The 23,058-nt window shown below is 34.0% G+C and overlaps 1 protein-coding gene across 1 annotated transcript; it reads left to right on the top strand.

The window, feature by feature from the left end:
* Window positions 1-2,621: 2,621 nt before the first annotated feature.
* On the top strand, window positions 2,622-21,812 carry afmid (arylformamidase). Its single transcript, XM_059350377.1, has 11 exons — window positions 2,622-2,844; window positions 4,722-4,812; window positions 9,231-9,335; window positions 10,017-10,065; window positions 11,590-11,675; window positions 11,776-11,848; window positions 13,282-13,379; window positions 13,491-13,569; window positions 16,962-17,097; window positions 19,439-19,543; window positions 20,187-21,812. Exons 1-11 carry the CDS (start codon window positions 2,815-2,817, stop codon window positions 20,214-20,216), a joined length of 882 nt encoding a protein of 293 aa, XP_059206360.1. The 5' UTR covers window positions 2,622-2,814; the 3' UTR covers window positions 20,217-21,812.
* The last annotated feature ends 1,246 nt before the right edge of the window (window positions 21,813-23,058 follow it).

Genomic DNA, 23,058 nt, shown 5'->3' on the forward strand with positions numbered 1-23,058 from the left:
AGGGCCAAGGAGGGGCCAGTGTTTAATCAGAGGGGCACATTAAAAAACGACAAAGATTATATTTAAGCATTCAAAACCTTTATTTTATTTTAGCTTATTTAAAAATTGAATTTAATTACATTTGGAAGATGTAAATACATTGATTGAAACAATGAGACTTACCAAGAATAACAACTATTTTTGTACGACAATGACATTTCTAATTTTTGTGCACAAAATTTTTATTTTCAAAGTGCAATAAAGTGAGAATGATCTTTGTATATATATATATATATATATATATATATATACACACACACACACACACACACATCTCTCTCTCTCTCTCTCTCTCTCTCTCAAAAAAATAGGGAAGAATTGTTCTGTCTCTCATCTTTACAAACTGATCATTTTATTATTAATTTGACACAGGGGCCACAGCAGGGGCCAAGGGCTTCTTTACAGGGGCAGTGGCCCCTGGAGGCCCCTGTGTAGAACCGCCACTGACTGGCAGTTTGATTATGCGCCAAAACTACTTGGCTTGTGGCAAAAAGCCTATTAGTTGGGTTATTTCACAAAAACTACACTGTTTGGTTTAGGACCAAAAACAACCTGGTTAGTGTTAGAAAAATAGCTTGAGGAAACCTTTAAAATTGAATTATCTGACACCAACCGAAAATCCTCACCTATTTCTCTGTGCAGATCGTTTGATGGGGAATGATGAGCAGGAAACGTCCAAGTTCTCAGTTTAACATAGTTTTATTACAAAACCTTCTGCCTTGTTATGTCTTACAGAGATATAATTTGGAGACAAATATAAAATATATATTCTTTGTGATTATAGAATCTTACTAAGTTTAAGCAAATGGAATATATGTATTTAAAGTAATCGCAGTTTCTAAACCAATATCAACACACAAACATGATCATTGTATCAAAATCATATTGCATGATTAATATATAAATGCATAGAGAGACAGCACACACACACGTATGCATGCATTTGATAGTGACCTTTGATCTTTGACCTGCATCACGCACAGAGACAGACAACAGAGACAGAAAGAGAGAGATAAAAAGAAACAGAATAATCTAATTATTTTAACATCAGCTTTAGTGTGGAAAGAAATGTTGGTTTGGATTAACCCTTAATAGGACACTCATTGAAATACTTGCAAATTCCAAATTTCAACCCTAGAGAATATTGGAGGATATTACATACAGCCAGAATGTTTAAAAAAACATACAAAAATAATATTTTGAGAAAAAAAGTTTACGAGATTAAAGTGGCAAATCTACAAGAAAAAAAGGTGTAGATTTATGAGATTTAAAGTGGTGAATCCGGGAAAAAAAAGTTGCTTTTTCCCACTTTTTTCTCGTAAATCTGCGACTGTTTTCGTGCAGATTCGCCACTTTAAATCTCTTAAATCTGCGACTTTTTTTCATGTAGATTTGCCACTTTAATCTAGTAAATTTTTATTCACTGGCTTTTAACTCAACATGAGCCTTTGCTCTGTTTTATTTTTTGTTTTTATTTGTTCTTTGTGGTTTTTTAGAATTAAGATTCATTTTAAAATTGAGATTCATTTTAAAACCCACTTTTATTTACTGTTTTTTGTTTGACCCAGCATGAGACTCGCTTTGTTTTAGTTGTTTTTGCTTGTTCTTTGTTTTTATTGTTTTTATTGTTGATCTGTCCTGCCATGTACACTCAAATCAAGCCAAAAATGTGGACTTTATGTAATTTAATTACATGTAAATTTTCCATGTAATTTTGTTACATACGTTGAATGTAAAAGGTCAAATTAAATGCAATGTTTTTCTTTCATTAAAAAGTAATATAGATAAATTAAATAGCGTTAATGCAAATTTCTACATAAACTTTACATAAAATTTATGTATACTTTTACATAAACCTTATGAGTTCATTCAATATTACATATAAAGTTAAAGAGACTTATAAAGTCCATACGAAGTAAAGCTTATTAAGATCATAACTCTAATATATAAATATAAAAAATTAAAAAATTAAAAAAATATAAAAACCTTCCTTACTTACTACTAATAAGCAATAATTCTGAGGTTATTGAAGGAAAACTCTTAGTTAATGTCTTACTGGTTGTATAATAATTCCATGCAGAATAAGGCATTAATAACTACTTAATAATGACTAATTAAGAGCCAATATGTTACTTATTTGCATGCTAATAAGCAACTTATTAATGTTGAATATGTGTTCCCTAAACAGTAATCTGTTGCCCCAATTTGGTGCTTAATGTTAATAAAGAAACACATAAGGTTTATGTAAAAGTATACATAAACTTTAAGTAAATTTACACATTAAGTTTATGTAATTTGCATTAATATTATTTAATTTATTTATGTTACTTTTAAATGAAAGGAAAACATTGCATTTAATTTGACCTTTTAAATTCAACGTATGTAACAAAATTACATGGAAAATTTACATGTAATTAAATTACATAAAGTCCACATTTTTGGCTTAATTGTTTTTTTGAGTGTACAGCACTTTGTATCAGCTAACGCTGTCTTAAAGGCTCTATAAATAAAGTGAAGTGGGCGTGTTCTGTGGCCTGCAGGACTGCAGTTAGACTGAGACCCTCCTCACACTGACAGCTGTTATTTCCTCTTTAACCCGGCTCTAAACACGTTTTCAAGGTCTCAGCCATATTATATCTATGGCCGCAGCAGTCAGAAACCTTTTCGATCAGTTTGCTTTTCAAACTGTGTAAATCATCTGTGAGTCAAAGTCTAAAGTTCACAGCTGCGCACATGGAGCTCGGATTCATCTGCCAGCGGACTTAAAGAGATACAATGATGCACTGGACTGAAATGAAGAAAGATGTAAGAGTTTGATTTTAAGTGTTTTCTCTTTGCAGGATTGTTGAGTTTAGCAGAAGATTGTATTAGGCTAATTTAATAATTAGATATTAATGTATTTGTTTATTATTTAGGGGATTATTTTATGTTTAAACATGCAAATGAGGCTTTATATAACGCTAACATTTTGTGTATTTAGTAAATGTATAGACGCAAATAGACAGTAGTAGTATAGTAACCAGTGGTGGAAGAAGTATTAGGATCCCTTACTTAAGTAAAAGTACTAATAAAACACTGTGAATTTACTCCACTACAAGTAAAAGTCCTGCATTCAAAACATACTGAAGTAAAAGTACAAAAGTATCAGCACCAAAATTAACTTAAAGTATCAAAAGTAAAAGTACTTGTTATGCAGAGTGGACCCACTCAGATTGTTTTATGTGTTCTAAATATATTATAAGATTATTTGTATTGATGCATTTATATAAGTAGCATTTTAATGTTGTCCAGATATGACTAATGTTAACTACTTAATACACTGTTATGTTTTATAAATGTGTAATCATATTAAATATATAGTATTTTTCCATGTTGAATCTGAAAAGTAACTAAAGCTGTCAGCTAAATGTAGTGGAGTAAAAAGTACAATATTTGCCTCAAAATGTAGTGGAGTAGAAGTATAAAGTTACATAAAATACTCAAGTAAAGTAAAAGTACCTCAAAATTGTACTGAAGTACAGTACTTGAGTAAATGTACTTAGTTACTTCCCACCACTGATAGTAACTGTGAGTAAGTAAGTAGTGTAGTAAAAGTATTTCCTCTACTTTAAAAGAAGACTTGTTTCAGGAAAATAGGCCAAAATCTCTATTTTGACCTGTGCATAAAACACACTCATGTTGTGTCACCTTAAAATCGTCACACTGTTAAAATAATCGCCAACGTCATTTTTTGTCAAAATTGGTTTTTTTTTGCCTAAATCATCTCCTCATAGCCACCTGTGGTAAAATCTCCTCGATCCTCAGTTGATCAGATCATGTGATTTTACCCCTTTAAGATAATGGCCTATGTCAAGTGTGTGACTTAAGCGGATTTATTATGCCTAAGTCAAAATAAAATGTGGTTTAGGCAATATTTTGAACATGCCTTTGTGACTTAAGCAAGATATGGTAACACTTTATTTTGAAGGTGTATGTGTGACAAAATGATACATAAACATGTTAAATATATTAAATATATGAGTGTGGAAAGTAACTATTTGAAACAAATTACTATTATTATAGTATTAGGTCATTTCATTTTAAATCAACTTTGAATGAATGAATCATTTTTGACCCATGTTGTGCATTAGGAGGGTTGTCCATATGTTGTGCATCAAAGGGTTAACAGCTCTTTTTTTGATCATTTTGTGGTCAATTTTATGTCTTTTTTGGTCATTTTGTGTCTTTTCTGGTCATTCTGTGTCTTTTTTTTTATCATTTTGTGGTCAATTTGTGTCTTTTTTTGGTCATTTTGTTTCATTTTTTGGTCATTTTCTGTCTTTTTTTCATCATTTTCTGACAACATGCATGTTAATTTATTAATTAAATATATTAAATATATGAGTGTGGAAAGTAACTATTTGAAACAAATTACTATTATTATAGTATTAGGTCATTTAATTTTAAATCAACTTTGAATGAATGAGTCATTTTAGACCCATGTTGTGCATTAGAAGGGTTAACAACCAATAATAAAAGCAGCTGAGTGACGTCATCCCGGCAGCAGAGCGCTGCTGCAGGCTGCGGAGGGCGCTGTTTACCGTGTTTACCGTGTTTACGGTGTTTCTGATCTGCGGCTCATGGTGGTCGGTGTGTGCTGAGCTTCATGGCCGCCCGGCTGACAGCTTCTCTCCGTGTGACAGGAGCTCCAGAGGCAGTATTCCCCCAGCCGGTGGTCGCACAGGATGTCTGCAGACGACGTCATCAAGGCTCACGTCAAGGCTCTGAAGGAAGGTCGGTGTTTAACACTAACATCATATTTCACACACACAACAAAAGGCGCAGAGATCCGGTTGAACCGACCAGACAGGCCGGAGGAACACAGGTGTTTAGACAAATTATGTATCTATTATAACGCGACAGTCGATTGGTAGCTTGACTTAAATACATTTCATATGTTTTAAATTAAATGTGTTAAGGCTACAGATGTCATAGTTACATATTGGTGACTATTCTGGTGTTGTTTTGTGAATATTTCCAGGACAACTTCATCTTTGGAGGGTGTAAACAGAGTTTTTACAAAGAAAGGAAAAGCCCTAAACATGCTCCTTCTTCTGTTCACACAAAATTACTTAATTGGGGCATTCAAAATAAAAAAACATATGTTAAAATATGTTGCCCTTCCTCTTCTATAGAATTAAGACCGTAAATGAATGAATACACCTTTGCTTTGGGTAGGAAATAAGAAGAGTTATATGGGGAAGGGCATATTAATACATTAAATGTATTTCATATGTTTTGAATTAAATGTGTGAAGGCTAAAGATGTCATAGTTACATATTGGTGACTATTCTGGTGTTGTTTGGTGAAGATTTCCAGGACAACTTAGATAGATAGATAGATAGATAGATAGATAGATACAGTACAGGCCAAAAGTTTGGACACACCTTCTCATTCAATGCGTTTTTCTTTATTTTCATGACTATTTACATTGTAGATTCTCACTGAAGGCATCAAAACTATGAATAAACACATATGGAATTATGTACTTAACTAAAAAAGTGTGAAATACTACTGTAGATAGATAGAAGGAGTATGTATTAAGGAGTAGAATCTTTGGAGGGTGTAAATATAGTTTTTACAAAGAAAGGAAAAGCCCTAAACCTAAACCTTCTGTTAACACAAAATTACTTAATTGGGGCATTCAAAATAAAAAACATATGTTAAAATATGTTGCCCTTCCTCTTCTATAGAATTAAGACCGTAAATGAATGAATACACTTTTGCTTTGGGTAGGAAATAAGAAGAGTTACATGGGGAAGGACATATTAATACATTAAATATATTTCATATGTTTTGAATTAAATGTGTTCAGGCTAAAGATGTCATAGTTACATATTGGTGACTATTCTGGTGTTGTTTTGTGAAGATTTCCAGGACAACTTAGATAGATAGATAGATAGATAGATAGATAGATAGATAGATGTCGACATGTTGACCACCATTAAAGAAACTCTGGTTTTAAACACGAAACTGCTTTATTCTGTGTTTTTAGTGGTTTTATTTGACTTGAACTACTGGAAATGGACTTTTCCCTCATATTTTAATGTATTGAGATGCACCTGTCTGCAAACTCTCACACGACTCGTGCAATATAATCCATCATTCATCATGCATTGTTTTTAAAACCTTACTATTTAAAATCCTACAGCATAAACAATCATATGCCTGCTGTTTTAATTTGGATTTGCTGCTGTTAAATGTGGCCCCATTTACATCACGTGAACAAGATTTTCTCTAGTTCACTGCAAGAAAGTTTTCTTGTGTATAAACAATAATTTGGGGCGTAAGGTATTCCTTTAAAACTCTAGATAGATAGATAGATAGATAGATAGATAGATAGATAGATAGATAGATACAGTACAGGCCAAAAGTTTGGACACACCTTCTCATTCAATGCGTTTTTCTTTATTTTCATGACTATTTACATTGTAGATTCTCACTGAAGGCATCAAAACTATGAATGAACACATATGGAATTATGTACTAACAAAAAAAGTGTGAAATACTACTGTAGATAGATAGGAGTATGTATTAAGGAGTAGAATCTTTGAAGGGTGTAAACAGAGTTTTTACAAAGAAAGGAAAAGCCATAAACATGCTCCTTCTTCTGTTCACACGAAATGACTTAATTGGGGCATTCAAAATAAAAAACGTATGTTAAAATATGTTGCCCTTCCTCTTCTATAGAATTAAGACCGTAAATGAATGAATACACTTTTGCTTTGGGTAGGAAATAAGAAGAGTTACATGGGGAAGGACCAACCTGGTCTCACAGAAATCCGTGAAATAGCCACGGATTTAGCTTAACTCAAAATCCGTGGAATAGCCACGGAATCACTCAAATTTCCGTGAAACTGACACGGATTTCGCTACAATGCAAGTTAATGACAGTCATATCTCGTGGCTATTGGTTTGTTCCAAGTCACGTGACTTTCAAGGTCCCGGCGGTCAGAACAAAAAACATGGCGGACAGTTCTCTCATTTTTAGTGAAAAAAATCAATATTTTGACTTTGTTTCTGCATAAAAATGGATTTTGATCACATTTCTAGCGAGAAATATATGTTTTATTTTCTAAATATTCACTCAGTGAATGTACATAATCACTTTGTATGTTGGAATAGCCACGGGATATGACTGTCATTAACTTGCATTGTAGCGAAATCCATGTCAGTTTCACGGAAATTTGAGCGAATCCGTGACTATTACACGGATTTTGAGTTAAGCGAAATCCGTGGCTATTTCACGGATTTCTGTGAGATCATGTTGGGAAGGACATACAACAAAGGTCCTAAGCAGGACTTAAATTGGGGATGTTGCCATTCATGCATGGATGGTTTCCTGAACAGGCCGACTGGGCTCAGACCCAGGGACTGGAAGTGTCAGGGGCCCACTTGACCTTCACCAAAATGTTACTCAAAGAGATTTAATTGACCACAAGGAAACAAAACAACCACAAAAGACGCAAAACCAGACATTTTTTACTCCCTAATATCAGCCTTATTTATCCCTGTGGCCTCCCATGGGCCTCATGATAAAAGTGTTGAAATATAAAACAACTACAGCATATACATAAATATAATAATAATAATAATAATAATAATGATGTTAGTGTGGCTCCGTCTAGTTTTACTTTAAAACGCACACTTCAATTATGGAGCGTGAGGATGTAGTTTATGTGTCTTAAGCCGAAAAAATCCCAGTTTCTTTCTCATTATTATTGAAAACCTTTCGTTTGAGCATTACAAACAATAAACTGCAGCAATCCAAAATATAATGATTATGAGCATGGTCAAGAACTAGTGTGCTCTCCTCGTCTCCATAATCTTAATTAAAACAAAGTAAGCAATTATGACGTTACACACGTCTCAGCCAATAAGAAGAGTGCAATTCCTACGAACCAATAGGCATTCCTACAACCTCAATAAGGAACTATGAACTATGAAATACAAATCTGAATTATTTGTCAGCTTCTCCACAATGTACAAAATGGCTCTAACAAATAATAATAATAATAATAATAAATGCCTGTCCATACCAGTGAGTTAGATACATAATAAATCAAGAATTCAACACATTGATCCAATATTACTCAAAATGATTTGCAACATTGTCCATAATGACAGAATGAAATAATAACAGTGATTGGTTTGGTGGATGAACTGATATCGTCTGACTGTTTATTTCATCACATTGTTTAGCCCAGCTGTTCTCAACCTTGGGGTCGGGACCCCAATTGGGGTCGCGAGGTGATTTCTGGGGGTCGCCAAATCATTTTGGAAGTCAGCTCTGTCTCCACTGTGTTAAAGTGTTCATGTGTTCATGTGTTTTTGGTCACTTAATGTCTTTTTGTGGGGTTTTTTGTTTGTCATTTTGTGTCTTTGTGTCTATTTTGGTCATTCTGTGTCTTTTTTTGGTCATTCTGTGTCTTTTTTTGATCATTTTGTGGTCAATTTGTGTCTTTTTTGGTTATTTTGTTTCATTTTTTGGTCATTTTGTGTCTTTTTTGGTTATTTTGTGTCTTTTTTTGGTTATTTTGTGTCTTTTTTGGTCATTTTGTTTCATTTTTTTTTGGCATTTTTTTTGTTGCTTTATTGATAGTGAGAGATTGAAAGGGGGTGATAGAGGGGAAGACATGCGGCAAAGGGAGCTCAGGCCGGATTCGAACCCGGCTCCACCGCAGCACACTGCATACATGGTCAGCGCTCTACCGGTGTGAGCCACCGGGACGCCCCATTTTGTTTCATTTTTTGGTCATTTTGTGTCTTTCTTGGTCATTTTGTTTCATTTTTTGGTCATTTTCTGTCTTTTTTGGTCATTTTCTGTCTTTTGGTAATTTTGTTTCCTTTTTTTGTCATTTTGTGTCTTTTCTGGTCATTTTGTGTCTTTTTTTGGTCATTTTCTGTCTTGTTTGGTCATTTTGTGTCTTTTCTGGTCATTTTGTGTCTTTTTTGGTCATTTTGTTTCTTTTTTGGTCATTTTGTTTAATTTATTGGTCATTTTGTGTCTTTTTTTGGTCATTTTCTGTCTTTTTTTCATCATTTTCTGACAACATGCATGTTAAATTGGGGGTCGCGACTCAAAAAGGTTGAGAACTACTGGTTTAGCCCGTGTGTCCCCTTCAATGTCATGCTTTATAACCTGTGTTTAGGTACGGAGCGTGCCCGTGGTCTGGCTCAGACGCTGCTCAGCGTGCCGTACGGAGACGGAGATGGAGAGAAGCTGGACGTCTACATCCCCACCACCAACTCTCTGGGTACGGACATGTGTGACTGTCAAACAGTGGTGGAAAGTAACAAAGTACATTTACTCAAGTACTGTACTTAAGTACAATTTTGAGGTACTTGTACTTTACTTGAGTGTTTCTATTTTCTCTAAATGTATACTTCTACTTCACTACATTTTGAGGCAAATGTTGTACTTTTTACTCCACTACATTTAGCTGACAGTTTTAGTTACTTTTCAGGTCGAGATTCAACATAAAACATATGATCAATTTAAGGTGATTAGACATTTTTTATTTTATCAAATCTTATAACAGTATATTAAGTACTTAAATGAGCCATATGGTTACAAAATTAAAACCCTGCTTACATAAAATCATCAATACAAATAATGTAATAATATATTTAGAATATATAAAACAATCTGAGTGGGTCCATTCGGCATAACAAGTACTTTTACTTTTGATACTTTAAGTGCATTTTGATGCTGATACTTTTGTACTTTTACTCAAGTAACGAATTGAACGAACGAATTTGAATGCAGGACTTTTACTTGTAGTGGAGTAATTTCATAGTGTTGTATTAGTACTTGTACTTAAGTACGGGATCTGGATCCTTCTTCCACCACTGCTGTCAAAACATCTAAATGCTTCAGATATGCAGAATCATAGATAATGTGTGATGACTAACAGGCTCATTTCCATCTGTTTCAGATGTCCCTCTGGTTATTTACATACATGGAGGCTACTGGCAGTTTCTCAGGTACAGTGTTGTGTTCTAACTAAAGTGCTGCCACGCCAGGAAATATAAAACTGATCATGGTATAACATGAAAAGTTTATGGTTGTATCAAAGAAGTTATCATGTTTTAACAAGATATTGTCATGTTATTCCAACATACAACTATTTAATTTTGCTCTAACATTTCAAGTTATAACAATATGCTCTAGCAGGCTTTATTGTTATGACATGAAATGTAAAAGGTTACTGTTATAAGAAAACTTTTCACAAGGGACCAGCTGGTAAACTTGAAATATTTACTCAGAAAAATGCAGGAAAAATACAGAAATATAAAATGTCACAAAATTAAATGCAAATTGCGTCCTATAAGCATAATGACAACGTAGTGGAGAGATAGAGATAGAGAGGAGAGGTAAAAAAAACTAAACGGCACTCCCCGCTTGTCCTGACTGACCACAAATTCACATTACCTACCAAATTACCTTTACACAAACAAAAATATCCATCCACAAATATTGTAAATATCAAAACATGTACATATTGTAAATATTCCTAGTCTTAATTCTTATGAAATTAAATTATTCTATTAACCACAAAAACTGCATTTTAGGCTCCTACAGTTGTAATAAAGTGAAAATATCTTGTTAAAACGTGAAATGTTATATGTTAAAACATGATAACTGATTGTTATAGCAATAAACTTTCCATGTTATAGTGTAATCCTTTTTTTTTTTTTTTTTTTTAAACATATGTTTATTGCACATTTTGTTAATTTACAAACGGTGAACAACATAGAACAAGAAGGCACATACAAGAAAAAATAATAACAATAATGATAGCAATAATTATGATAAAAAATAAATAAATAAATAAAAATAATAAATAAATAACTGGGGAAAGAGAGAGAGAGAGAGAGAGAGAAAAAAAGGGGGGGGGGCTTTATAACCACAAAATAAAAAAATAAAAAAATAAGTAGATAAATATATACATACATATATCTATACACACACACAGATACATACACATGTCCGTTAAGCTCTAAATGTGTATGCTAAATCAAGATAAAACAAAAAGATAAATAAATCTTCAGTTCAGCTCATCATTCCAGCCATCTACTTCAATATAATTTTTCTCAAGGAAATTACAGAAAACCTTCCAGATTTTCCAAAACTTGTCAAGCTTGTTTTTCGAGGTGTAGCTTATTTTTTCTAAAGCCAAGTAGAAAGACATCCCTGTTAGCCACTGTGAAGTAGTACAAGGTTTATCCCTTTTCCATGCGCAAAAGATGTATAGCTTCCAGAAAACAAATATTGAGTAAGGATTGTTCATTTTTGGAGGTCACAAAATTGTCCGGGTAAATATTCAGTAAACATAATTTTGGTTTGAGAGGTATTTCTTTTTCGATGATTTGACTATAGTGTAATACTGATCTGTTTTTTATTCCCCGGTGTTTGTGGCACTACGCTCCTGTATGTCCTCTTCCATCACGCTGTGGATCTAAATGTCTGACCCAAGTTCTTCACATTGATTCTTTGTGCTCTCACAGCAAAGAGGAGTCAGGATTCATGGCCGTCCCCCTGGTTGATAAAGGTGTAGTGGTGGTTGCCGTCGGCTACGACATCGCCCCCAAAGGTAAAGTCTTTTTATTTATGACAAGTTCCTCTTTATGGTGAAAAAGGGGATTGTTTTATGAAGATGAAGTGGGAATATCATCTCTCTGCTTCTCTTCCAGGCAACATGGACCTGATGGTGTCTCAAGTACGAAAGAGTATCGTCTCTGTTGTTCAGCAGTATTCTCACATCAGGTAGCCATGTTGGTTTTTACACAACATGACATCATCTTTTGTTGTGTTTGAAATGTTAGCTTCTCAGAAGTGAAGTAAAGCAGTCTTGTCTTAAGCTTTCCCACCACGTAGTTTTGGGTTTATACAAAGTGGTCTTAAAGGGTTTTATATACACTACCGGTCAAAAGTTTTAGAACACCCCAATTTTTCCATTTTTTTATTGAAATCCAAGCAGTTCAAGTCAAATGAACAGCTTGAAAGGGTCCAAAGGTAAGTGGTGAACTGCCAGAGGTAAATAAAAAAAGGTAAGCTTAACCAAAACTGAAAAATAATGTACATTTCAGAATTATACAAGTAGGCCTTTTTCAGGGAACAAGAAATGGGTTAACAACTTAACTCTATGGAGTCTTGGGCTATTTTGTCCATTTTTGAATTCTTTTCATGTCTTTGTAAGTCATTTTGTGTCTTTTTTTAGTCCTTTAGTCCAACATAAAATGTGATTTTGAATTTTTTTTTTATTTTCAAAACACTATCATGCTCAATAAAGAATTTTAAATGTTGCAAATGTGCATTAATTTCAGAGGACACTGAGACATTAAACTGCATCATTTTCAATTAAATTCTGGAAAAGTTGGTGTGTTCTAAAACTTTTGACCAGTAGTGATATGTTAGATTGAGCGTTTATGGAAGTTATGTTTATGATATTTCTTATTTTAAAATAAATAAACTAGACACCTTCTCTGCTTACAGAAACACAAATTTGCCTTTTTCTTTGCATCTCCACAACATATATCGAAATTGTGACAGGATAGGATAGGATTGTTTTTTGTTTATATTTGGTCAAATGTACTTAGATTAGAATTAGAATTGTTAAATGGGTTTAAACTTAGCCTAGTAACAAAAAAAAGCTTTTTGAAATTAGCTACTTTTCCACATTTCTGTTTCCAGTCACACACATATTTTGGAAAAGTCACTTCTTGTCACAGTCACACAGTCTTGCTAAGGGATTTAATGAGTTAAGGTGAAGCCTAAAGCTGAATATGGGAGATTCTAGAAGATTTAAAGTGTTTGTTACACGGGTGTCACCATAGGTTCTTATGGGTTAAGCATTCCCACCACGTAGTTTTGGGTTTATACAAAGTGGTCTTATAGGGTTTTATATATGCAAAGGAATTAATTTTTTAAACTTTCCCAATGACCCTGCTAAAGGGCTGGGCGATATGGACCAAAAGTCATATCACGATAGATTTAGGCTGAATATCGATACACGATATATATCTCGATATTTTTATTGCAAAGTGAGAACAAATGTTCAGTCAAAGTTGAAGCCAAATATGACAAGTAGTTTTATTAAAACTTTTTATTTAGGTGAAAATAAATTCTGTATAACAACAGGAGTAACTTCCACTGTGTCTCTGTTTGTTTTAATAAACTCCCACTGATCTCTCCCTCAGCGGTCTGTACCTGTGTGGCCACTCTGCTGGGGCTCACCTGGCTGCCATGGTCCTCTCCACAGACTGGTCCCAGTACAGCACCACTCCTCAGATCAAAGGTAGCTCCATCATGGGATAGATGTGACTGACAAACAGGGTACTGAAGGAGAAGCAAAGATGCTCAGAAGTTCAGTTTACCTGACATAGTTTTGTCTTTAATTGTCTTCCAGGTGCTCTACTGGTCAGTGGGATATACGACCTCCTGCCCATCCTGTCCACCTACGTTAACGAGCCTTTGAAGATGACAGAGTACGTTCCTTGACTTGATATATTTGTTACCCACTTTTTACAGGAATCAGAAATCAGAAACACTTTTTGATCTGCTCTATGCAATAATCCATATTAATTTGGAATGTCATGTATGAAAGCTAAGAAGTCCCTTGAAGAGGAACTCCACTGATCAAAGTCTGCTTATGCCCCATTTAAACTGCATAATGCAACAGCTCTACTGATCTCAACTCACTCTTTTTCATTTTCTGTTAGGAAAGGTTGTGGGTAGTACCTGATTCATTGTATTTAGTTTAGAACCAGCTTAGCATCCAAACCCCAGCTCACTTTGTATTTTATTGTTAATTTTAATCTAAGTCCTTTGCTATAAGTTTAAAGGTCCATTCTGACCTCCTGAGTGTGTAACAGTCAGCTTCAAGCCAGAGACTCCTTGGAAAGGAATAACTTGAAACTTTGGTATTTGTCAGAAAAGACACAAAATTACCCAAAAAATAATCAATATGACACAAACAATAAGCCAAAAAGAAACAAAATGGCCAAAAAAGAAACAAAATGACCAAAAAAGACACAAAATGACTAAAAAAAGACACAAAATGACCAAAAAAGGAAACAAAATGACCAAAAAGACACAAATTCACCAGAAAAGAAACAAAATGACCAAGAAAAGACACAAAATGACCAAAAAAGACACAAAATGACCAAAAAAGAAACAAAATGACCAAAAAAAAGACACAAAATTACCCAAAAAGACACAAAATGACTAATAAAAGACACAAAATGACCAAAAAAAGAAACAAAAAGACACAAATTCACCAGAAAAGAAACAAAATTACCAAAAAAAGACACAAAATTACCAAAAAATACACAAAATTACCAAAATAAGACACAAAATTACCCCAAAAAAAGACACAAAATTACCAAAATAAGACACAAAATTACCAAAAAATACACAAAATTACAAAACAAGACACAAAATTACCAAAAAAAGACACAAAATTACCAAAAAATACACAAAATTACCAAAATAAGACACAAAATTACCAAAATAAGACACAAAATTACCAAAAAATACACAAAATTACAAAAAAAGACACAAAATTACAAAAAAAGACACAAAATTACCAAAAAATACACAAAATTACCAAAAAAGGAAACAAAATGACCAAAAAGACACAAATTCACCAGAAAAGAAACAAAATAGACCAAAAAAAAGACACAAAATTACCAAAATAAGACACAAAATTACCAAAAAATACACAAAATGACCAAAAAAGACACAAAATGACCAAAAAAAAGACACAATATTACCAAAATAAGACACAAAATGACCAAAAAATACACAAAATTACCAAAAAAAGACATTAAATGACCAAAAAGACTAAAACACATTAACACATGAACACTTTAACACAGTGGAGACAGAGCTGACTTCCAAAATGATTTGGCGAAACCCCCAGAAATCATCTCGCGACCCCAACTGTTCGGCAATGGCGTGCAGCACAGTCATGCTCTGTTTGCAGCCCACGGGGGGCAGCATGGCCACACATTCGCCCAACGGCCATCAAATTCCACATACCAGCCCAGCCAGCTGTGGCGTGTTCTGCTGCTCAGGAACTGGAAGATCTTGTCAAATGTCCCCCAGAGCTCCGCCTGAGAGCACGCATGCTACATGGCGGGTTAAGCTAAGGCAAGAAAAACATTTTGACAAGAGGGTTTTGTTATAAACGACCTTTGCTGTGTGCACGTTGCTGCTCGTCTCTGCAGGCTGCAGACTAGCCTCGCGTGATACACTCACACTGAACCTTTTTCAATTTTTCTTCTACACTCTGAGGGGGCACGCAGTGGTGGAATAAGTATTCAGATCCCTTACTTAAGTAAAAGTACTAATAGCAAACTGTGAAATTACTCCACTACAAGTAAAAGTCCTGCATTCAAAACTTACTGAGGTAAAAGTACAAAAGTATCAGCATCAAAATGCACTTGAAGTATCAAAAGTAAAAGTACTTGTTATGCAAAATAGACCCACTTAGACTGTTTTATATATTCCAAATATATTATTACATTATTATTATTATTGATGCTTTTATGTAAACAGCCTTTTAATTTTCTTAAGCCAGGGCTCATTTAAACTACTTAATATACTGTTATGAGTCTAATCACTCTAAATTAATCACATTTTTTGCGTTAAATCTCGACCTGAAAAGTAACTAAAGCTGTCAGCTAAATGTAGTGGAGTAGAAGTATAAAGTTACATAAAATGGAAATACTCAAGTAAAGTATAAGTACCTCAAAATTGTACTTAAGTACAGTACTTGAGTAAATGTACTTAGTTACATCCCACCACTGGGGGCACAACCTGCATTGGAAAACCAAATAGAGAAAAGCACCTGGTACCAAAAAAAGTCGAGTCAAGCAGAGCTGTAGCATGCAGTGGAAACGCAGAAGTCTTGGGGAGTACTACATGTTAAAAGAAGTGTATAACACACAGGGAGCTATGCAAATTAATTGCCCAAAAGTATTGACTTGAGTCAGTCAGTTGCAGACTACAAGTTTAAAAAAAAAGAAAAAAAAACATCTGGGGGTGTGGAGTTAGAGAGAAGTAAGATTAACAGACCTCTGTAGACCAAGGTTATTATAGTTAACGAAAACTAACGAAATAACGAAAACTAGAATTGAAAAAACATTTTCGTTAACTGAAATAAAAATAAAAATGAGAGTTTTTAAAAAAACGATAACTAACTGAAACTGTATTTTGTGGTTACAAAACTAACTACAACTAACTGAAATTATAGTGAAAATGTCCTTAGTTTTCGTCTTTGTCAACTTTTTTCATACGTAATTCTTTTGGTTGATATTAAATCTATTTAATCCATCTGGTTTTATGACTTAATAAACTTATTGGAGCTGAGATGGATCAGACAAAGGAAATAAAGGAAACATTTATTGTGACCTTATTGAATCTGGCACCCAACAAATACCCCATTACAAAAAAACTAAAACTAACACTAAAACTAATAAAAACTAAACTAAAACTAAGCATTTTCTAAAAATAAAAACTAAACTAAAACTAGCAAACTCACTCTAAAAACTAACGAAAACTAACTGAATTTGAAAACAAAAATTCACAACGAAATTAAAACTAAAACTAATGAAAAATCCAAAACTATTATAACCTTGCTTCACACGACAACTTGATAAATCTAACAGTTTGGGTCTTACATGGATTATGATCAGCAGGAAGCTGAGAAATCCTGCATTAATCCATTTAATCTGTGTCCATGTTAATGAGCTGTGTTGTAGAGTGCGCTGTGTGTTTGTGTGTCTGTAACTCCTCTCAGTGTTTGACTCCTCTCAGTATTTGACTCCTCTCAGTGTTTGACTCCTCTCTCCTCCTGGTTTCTCCTGTTTTGCAGGGAGGTGGCGGTGAGGAACAGCCCCAGTAAACTCGTCCCTCAGCTCAAAGTCTCCTCCTCCAGCTGCCACATTATTGTGGCCAACGCTGAGAACGACTCGCCTGAGTTTCGGAAGCAGTCGGAAGAATATTACAAAGTCAGTGCTGCTGATAGAGCATGAATACTATTTTTCGGTTAGCATAAAAAATGAGTTATTTATTAAAGGGGCCCTGTGGAGTTAGTAAACCATATGCCACATTATTATTTTTATGGGTTATGTTAGAAAAATAGCTTGAGGAAACCTTAAAAATTGAATAATCTGACTCCAACACCTCACCTATTTTCTCTGTGCAGATCGTTTGATGGGGAATAGATAGATAGATAGATAGATAGATAGATAGATAGATAGATAGATAGATAGATAGATAGATAGATAGATATTCGGTTGTCACAGCAGTTCGGTATTCAGGTACAATAAAATACAATAGAATAAAATACTGAGGTAGCATAAATAAAAACAACAATAGAGAAAAACACAGAATAGAACAAGAACAAGGACACTTAAGAAGTTAAAAAAAGAACATCAGTTGGTAGGATGGCTGGCAAGATGATGGTAATAATTGAACTGGTGATATGATGGCAACAATGCTATAGTGACTAGACGGTATATAATAATGATAATAGTACAGTATATAATATATATAATATAATATGTAACAATAGATAACAGTATAAAAATAAAATGAAAAATATAAATAAAGTAATAATAAGTAAAACAATATGATATATAATAATAATAGTAATAATAATAATAATAATTAAAAAATAGGGCCGGTATAATAATAATAGTAGTATATTACAGTATAAAGTAATAATAGTAATAGCAGCAACAGTATATATAATAATAATAACAGTAATAATATTAATAGCATAGCAAAGTGTCGTGCGTAGATTTAGTGCATTTCAGTAATGTCGGTTCTGGCAGAGATAGATGAATTGTATAGTCTTAAATTTAACATAGTTTTCTTACAATACGTCAAAAAATGTACAATACAAACTGATACACACAGACAGGTTTCAGTTTGTGAAGTCTGAACCTCGTCTCTCTCCTAACAATTGTTTACTAAACATGAAAGTAGATTTCTTCCAGGAAGTTCCGCCTTCTTGATCCGTTGATTCGTCAGTTTTAATCAATACAGGGACACGTCATGTCACCGGGCAATAATCATTTCTGCCCTTCACAGTGTTCTGACCTGATATCAAAACTTGTTAGGACAAACATTCTGCCTTGTTATGTCTTACAGATATAACAGGAGTCTAAAAAATATGTCTAAAGTCTAAAAAATATGAAACATAAAATATATTCTTTGCGATTATAGAATCTTAATCAGTTTAAGCAAATGAAATATATGCAATCAAAGTAATCACAGTTTCTAAATCAACATTAACACACAAACATAATCATTGTATCATAATCATATTGCCTGATTAATATATAAATGTTGACCTTTGATAGTGACCTGCGTCACGCACGCAAGAAGCAAAATAATCAAGCAATCAAATCATTTAACAAAATAGAGAATAATCAATTTATTCTAACAGTTACTGTGACAAATATTTTACATTAAAATTAAAATTGTAAAAATGACAGACAATCAAATTTAAATTAATGAAAGTAATGACAATTCTTATTCAATTGTGGAGAAGAAAGGGAGCGATGCTACAGCAGCTGTTAAGCAGTGTAGCAAGGTAGCTTGCTAACTAGCGGACAGCTAGCTGTTTAGCTAGCTGTTTGCTGATTCCGCCATGTTTTCATGCTACTCTTACAGAAAATGAGCCCAACAAAGTTGTATCTGTCATATGGCAAAACAACATGTTTTCCTACACTGTGACTCAAGTGTGTGGATGAAACATTGTTAAATTTTTATTCATTCAGCTGCTGGCTAGTAAGCTAGTTAGCTTGCTGGCTAGTAAGCTAGTTAGCTTGCTGGGGCCTCAGTCCTCACTTTAGCACCAACCACGATGCAGAGAGAGGTCTGTGGTCTTTAAATTAAGTTTTATGATATATATTTTTTTGTTTATTTTGTAATATGTAGGTATGTAGATTTTTTACCTGGTTGACAGAAACTGTCAACCAACACAAAAGCATGAAACAGATGGCATATACAAGAATAGAATACAAAACAAAATGGGTCTTTTATTTTAAAAAAAGTACAGCTAGTGGTCAAAAACTCCCTGGGGTACCTTTTAGATTGAAAATAAGTTGTTTTTTATCAATTAATTACAGTTTTTTTCCCCTGATTTGATTGGTGTAGTTTATAAAATGTCAAAAAATAGTTGAAAAAATGCCCATCACAAGTATTTTACACTCTTTAAATCACCTTTGTTTTGTCCAAAACCAAACAATATTCTGTTTTAAAATAATGTAAACAAGATACAAAAAGTAAGCTTTTTTGTTAAGTTGTCTGTGTGTGAACCTATTTGTTCTGCCTTTAAAGACTTTGGAGGCATCAGGACTTGACGTGACCATGGAGGATGTGACAAACACAGACCACTTCAGTATCATCGAGCAGCTGGTAGATGGCGAGTATCACCTCACAAAGGTACTGACAAAACATACAAAAAGTCATATATTAATATAAATTATGTACACTCCCGGTCAAAAGTTTTAGAACACCCCAATTTTTCCAGTTTTTTATTGAAATCCAAGCAGTTCAAGTCAAATGAACAGCTTGAAAGGGTCCAAAGGTAAGTGGTGAACTGCCAGAGGTAAATAAAAAAAGGTAAGCTTAACCAAAACTGGAAAATAATGTACATTTCAGAATTATATAAGTAGGCCTTTTTCAGGGAACAAGAAATGGGTTAACAACTTAACTCTATGGAGTCTTGGGCTATTTTGTCCATTTTTGAATTCTTTTCATGTCTTTTTTTGTCATTTTGTGTCTTTTTTTGGTCATTTTGTGTCTTTTTTTGGGTCATTTTGTGTCTTTTTTTAGTCCTTTAGTCCAACATAAAATGTGATTTTGAATCTTTTTTTTACTTTCAAAACACTATCATGCTCATCAAGAATTTTAAATGTTGCAAATGTGCATTAATTTCAGAGAACACTGAGACATTAAACTGCATAATTGTCAATTAAATTCTGGAAAAGTTGGTGTGTTCTAAAACTTTTGACCAGTAGTGTATTTGTCATTGAGGTGGTTTTATGGTTATGGTTGGAACACTTATACATTTCCTCATCCGCAGCTTATCTTGAAGATGATGGGGAAGAGCTGAGGCGGCCATCTTTGATCACCATCATCATCATCATCTGATATCAACATACCTCTGTATCAACAAACACCTCTGAACAGAGTCATTGTGCACCCATACTGATAAAATATGCATTGTTTTTAGATTGTACGCTGGTAAATGTACAATTGATATCATTTTGATTCATCAACAATGAGGCATGGATTTTTTTTGACCGTCTAGTTTACTGCATCATTATAGTCAGGCGGCTTAGGACCAGATTTGGGAAGAAAGGGGACACGTCGGACAAAAGCACCACATTTTTTCCACATGCTCTCTATCACTATAGGTTTCAATTTTTGGTAGGAGCCACTTCATCAAGATTGCAGATCGGAGATGGCAGCCATATAAAATCTATGAGAACCAATAAATCTTCTAAGCCACTAAGAAGGTCAATCTTGGTGTCAAAATATACATTTCCTGGGTCAAAGAATAATTTAAAGCTACTGAGAATATCACTAGATGATCAAATAGATATGTTCATTTTGGCCATGTATTTACATAATTATTAGATTCCAAACATTTTCATTTTAGGATTCTCTGCTGCAGCACTTGAAGCGAGTTGCCTACCAGTCTGGGTGAAAATGAACATTTCTATTTGATCAAATAATCATCTAGTGATATTCTCAACAGCTTTAAATGATTCCTTGACCCAGAAAATGTAGATTTTGACACCAAGATTGACCTTCTGAATGGCTTGGAAGATGTATTGGTTCTCATAGACTTTATATGGGTGCCATCTTGGATCGGCCATCTTGATGAAGTGGCTCCTACCAAAAATTGAAACCTAGAGTGATAGAGAGCACGTGGGAAAAATGTGGTGCTTTTGTCCAGCATGTCCCCTTTATTTAGCTAAGCCGCCTGACTATGATAAAATATGCATTGTTTCAGATTGTACACTGGTAAATGTAAAATTTTTTATCATTTTGATTAATCAACAATGAGGCATGGATTTTTTTTGACCGTCTAGTTTACTGCATCATTAGTTAAGTGTCTTTGTTCACTGCTGTCAGAAAACATTGTGTGCCTAAAACAAAGTCACTTCAAGTCTGGTGATTGTAGCAAATGATGCAGCTGTTAGAGCTGCTCATATTCAGTTGTAAAGAGATTAGTGCACAATGTTATCATCAGGAAATACAGTCACACAGGCACACTAACAGTTGTAGAGCTCATGGTTATCTTTGGCATATTTCCAGTGTTTAGTTAAAGGGTTTGTCTGTCTTGTTTTGTGTTTTCTTTCTGTACCACAACTTTGTGTAGGACAAGAATACGAGCTGATGTTCTGATCTATCATTTAAAGCGAATGTAGCGTTTTACTGTAACCTACACAGTATCTCATCCAGGGAACTTTAACGAACACCATATATATTTGCACTGTTTATTTGATCCTAATATAGAATATGAATACTGATATTTAAATACACATATTTTTCAAGAACAAATGGGACTACATTTAACTGCTTGGTTCTATTCTAGCATCTTAAATGATTGTTTACATTATTGTTTACACAAATTGTTTGATTAAACGTTACTGTAGATTATGAAGAGAATAATCACAATAAATATTTATATTTGAGAATCCCTGCAAAGAGTTGTTTGTGTATGAATGCGAGCAGATTAGATTGGCTGTAATTCTTTATCATGCATGTGATATTGCTCCCACATAAGATGCATGACGATATTCTGTCTTTCTTTAGCATCAGCTGAAAGTTAATTAGGGTGGTTTTTTATATATATTTTCACAACCAAAGCACATTAGTCATTAGTGCATTATTGGTCTTGTGGCCCTTTCTCTTCTTTATCTCTATCTTTATTTTAGTTGATAATGATCTCATGTGGTGCTTATTCCCAAATAAAGTGGATCATTGTCTTAATACCAGAGGTATGGACATGAGTTACAGCAGTAGTTCTCAACCTTTTTGAGTCGCGACCCCCAATTTAACATGCATGTTGTCCGCGACCCCCGCTCACTGAACACAATCTCACACGCACAGTTCAGATCACCCAAAAAAGACACAAATTGACCAAAAAAAGACACAAAATGACCACAAAATGACCAAAAAAAGACATAAAATGTTCAAAAAAAGACACAAAATGACCAAAAAAAAGACACAAAATGACAAAAAAAAAAAAGACATCAAGTGACCAAAAAGACTAAAACACATTAACACAGTGGAGACAGAGCTGACTTCCAAAATAATTTGGCGACCCCCAGAAATCATCTCGCGACCCCAGTTGGGGCCTGACCCCAAGGTTGAGAACCTCTGAGTTACATGACTTGTACTCTAGTCAGACTCGAATAACAAATTTGATCACTTGAGACTTGACAAAATAAAAAAAGATTTGCCCCCTTGACTTGGATTATAACACCAATGACTCGTGTCTTCACATGGAGCCATCTGACTTGAGAGGTGCTTGTGTTCCTAATATTTTGTCCACCCCATTTGTATTAATGAGGTAATAGATAAGATTAATAGATAATTAATGGATGTGATCAAGGTGGTGCTTAACAGATTTATTTTTTTGTAGACCCCAAAACTGGTAAATATTAATACGGCCATGCAAAGGGCAATGCACCTTTTACTTTTATCGGACTTCTGAACTTGTTTTTCTTTGAAAGCAATAAAAAAGTTGTTCACAAAAAAAAGACACTAAACTTGTAACTCATTATATGGCTTCAAATCATTAGAACATGTAAGTTTACTAGGTCTTACAGGATTTTTTCCCCCCACATTGGCAGAAATAGGCTTCAACAGCGTTAAATGTGTATTTAGGATAACAGCAGATAAGTTAGTGACGGACCGTGCGGGTGAGGGGTTGGACGGTG

This window comes from Centropristis striata, chromosome 1 (genome assembly GCF_030273125.1).
Source record: "Centropristis striata isolate RG_2023a ecotype Rhode Island chromosome 1, C.striata_1.0, whole genome shotgun sequence".
NCBI lineage: Eukaryota > Metazoa > Chordata > Actinopteri > Perciformes > Serranidae > Centropristis > Centropristis striata.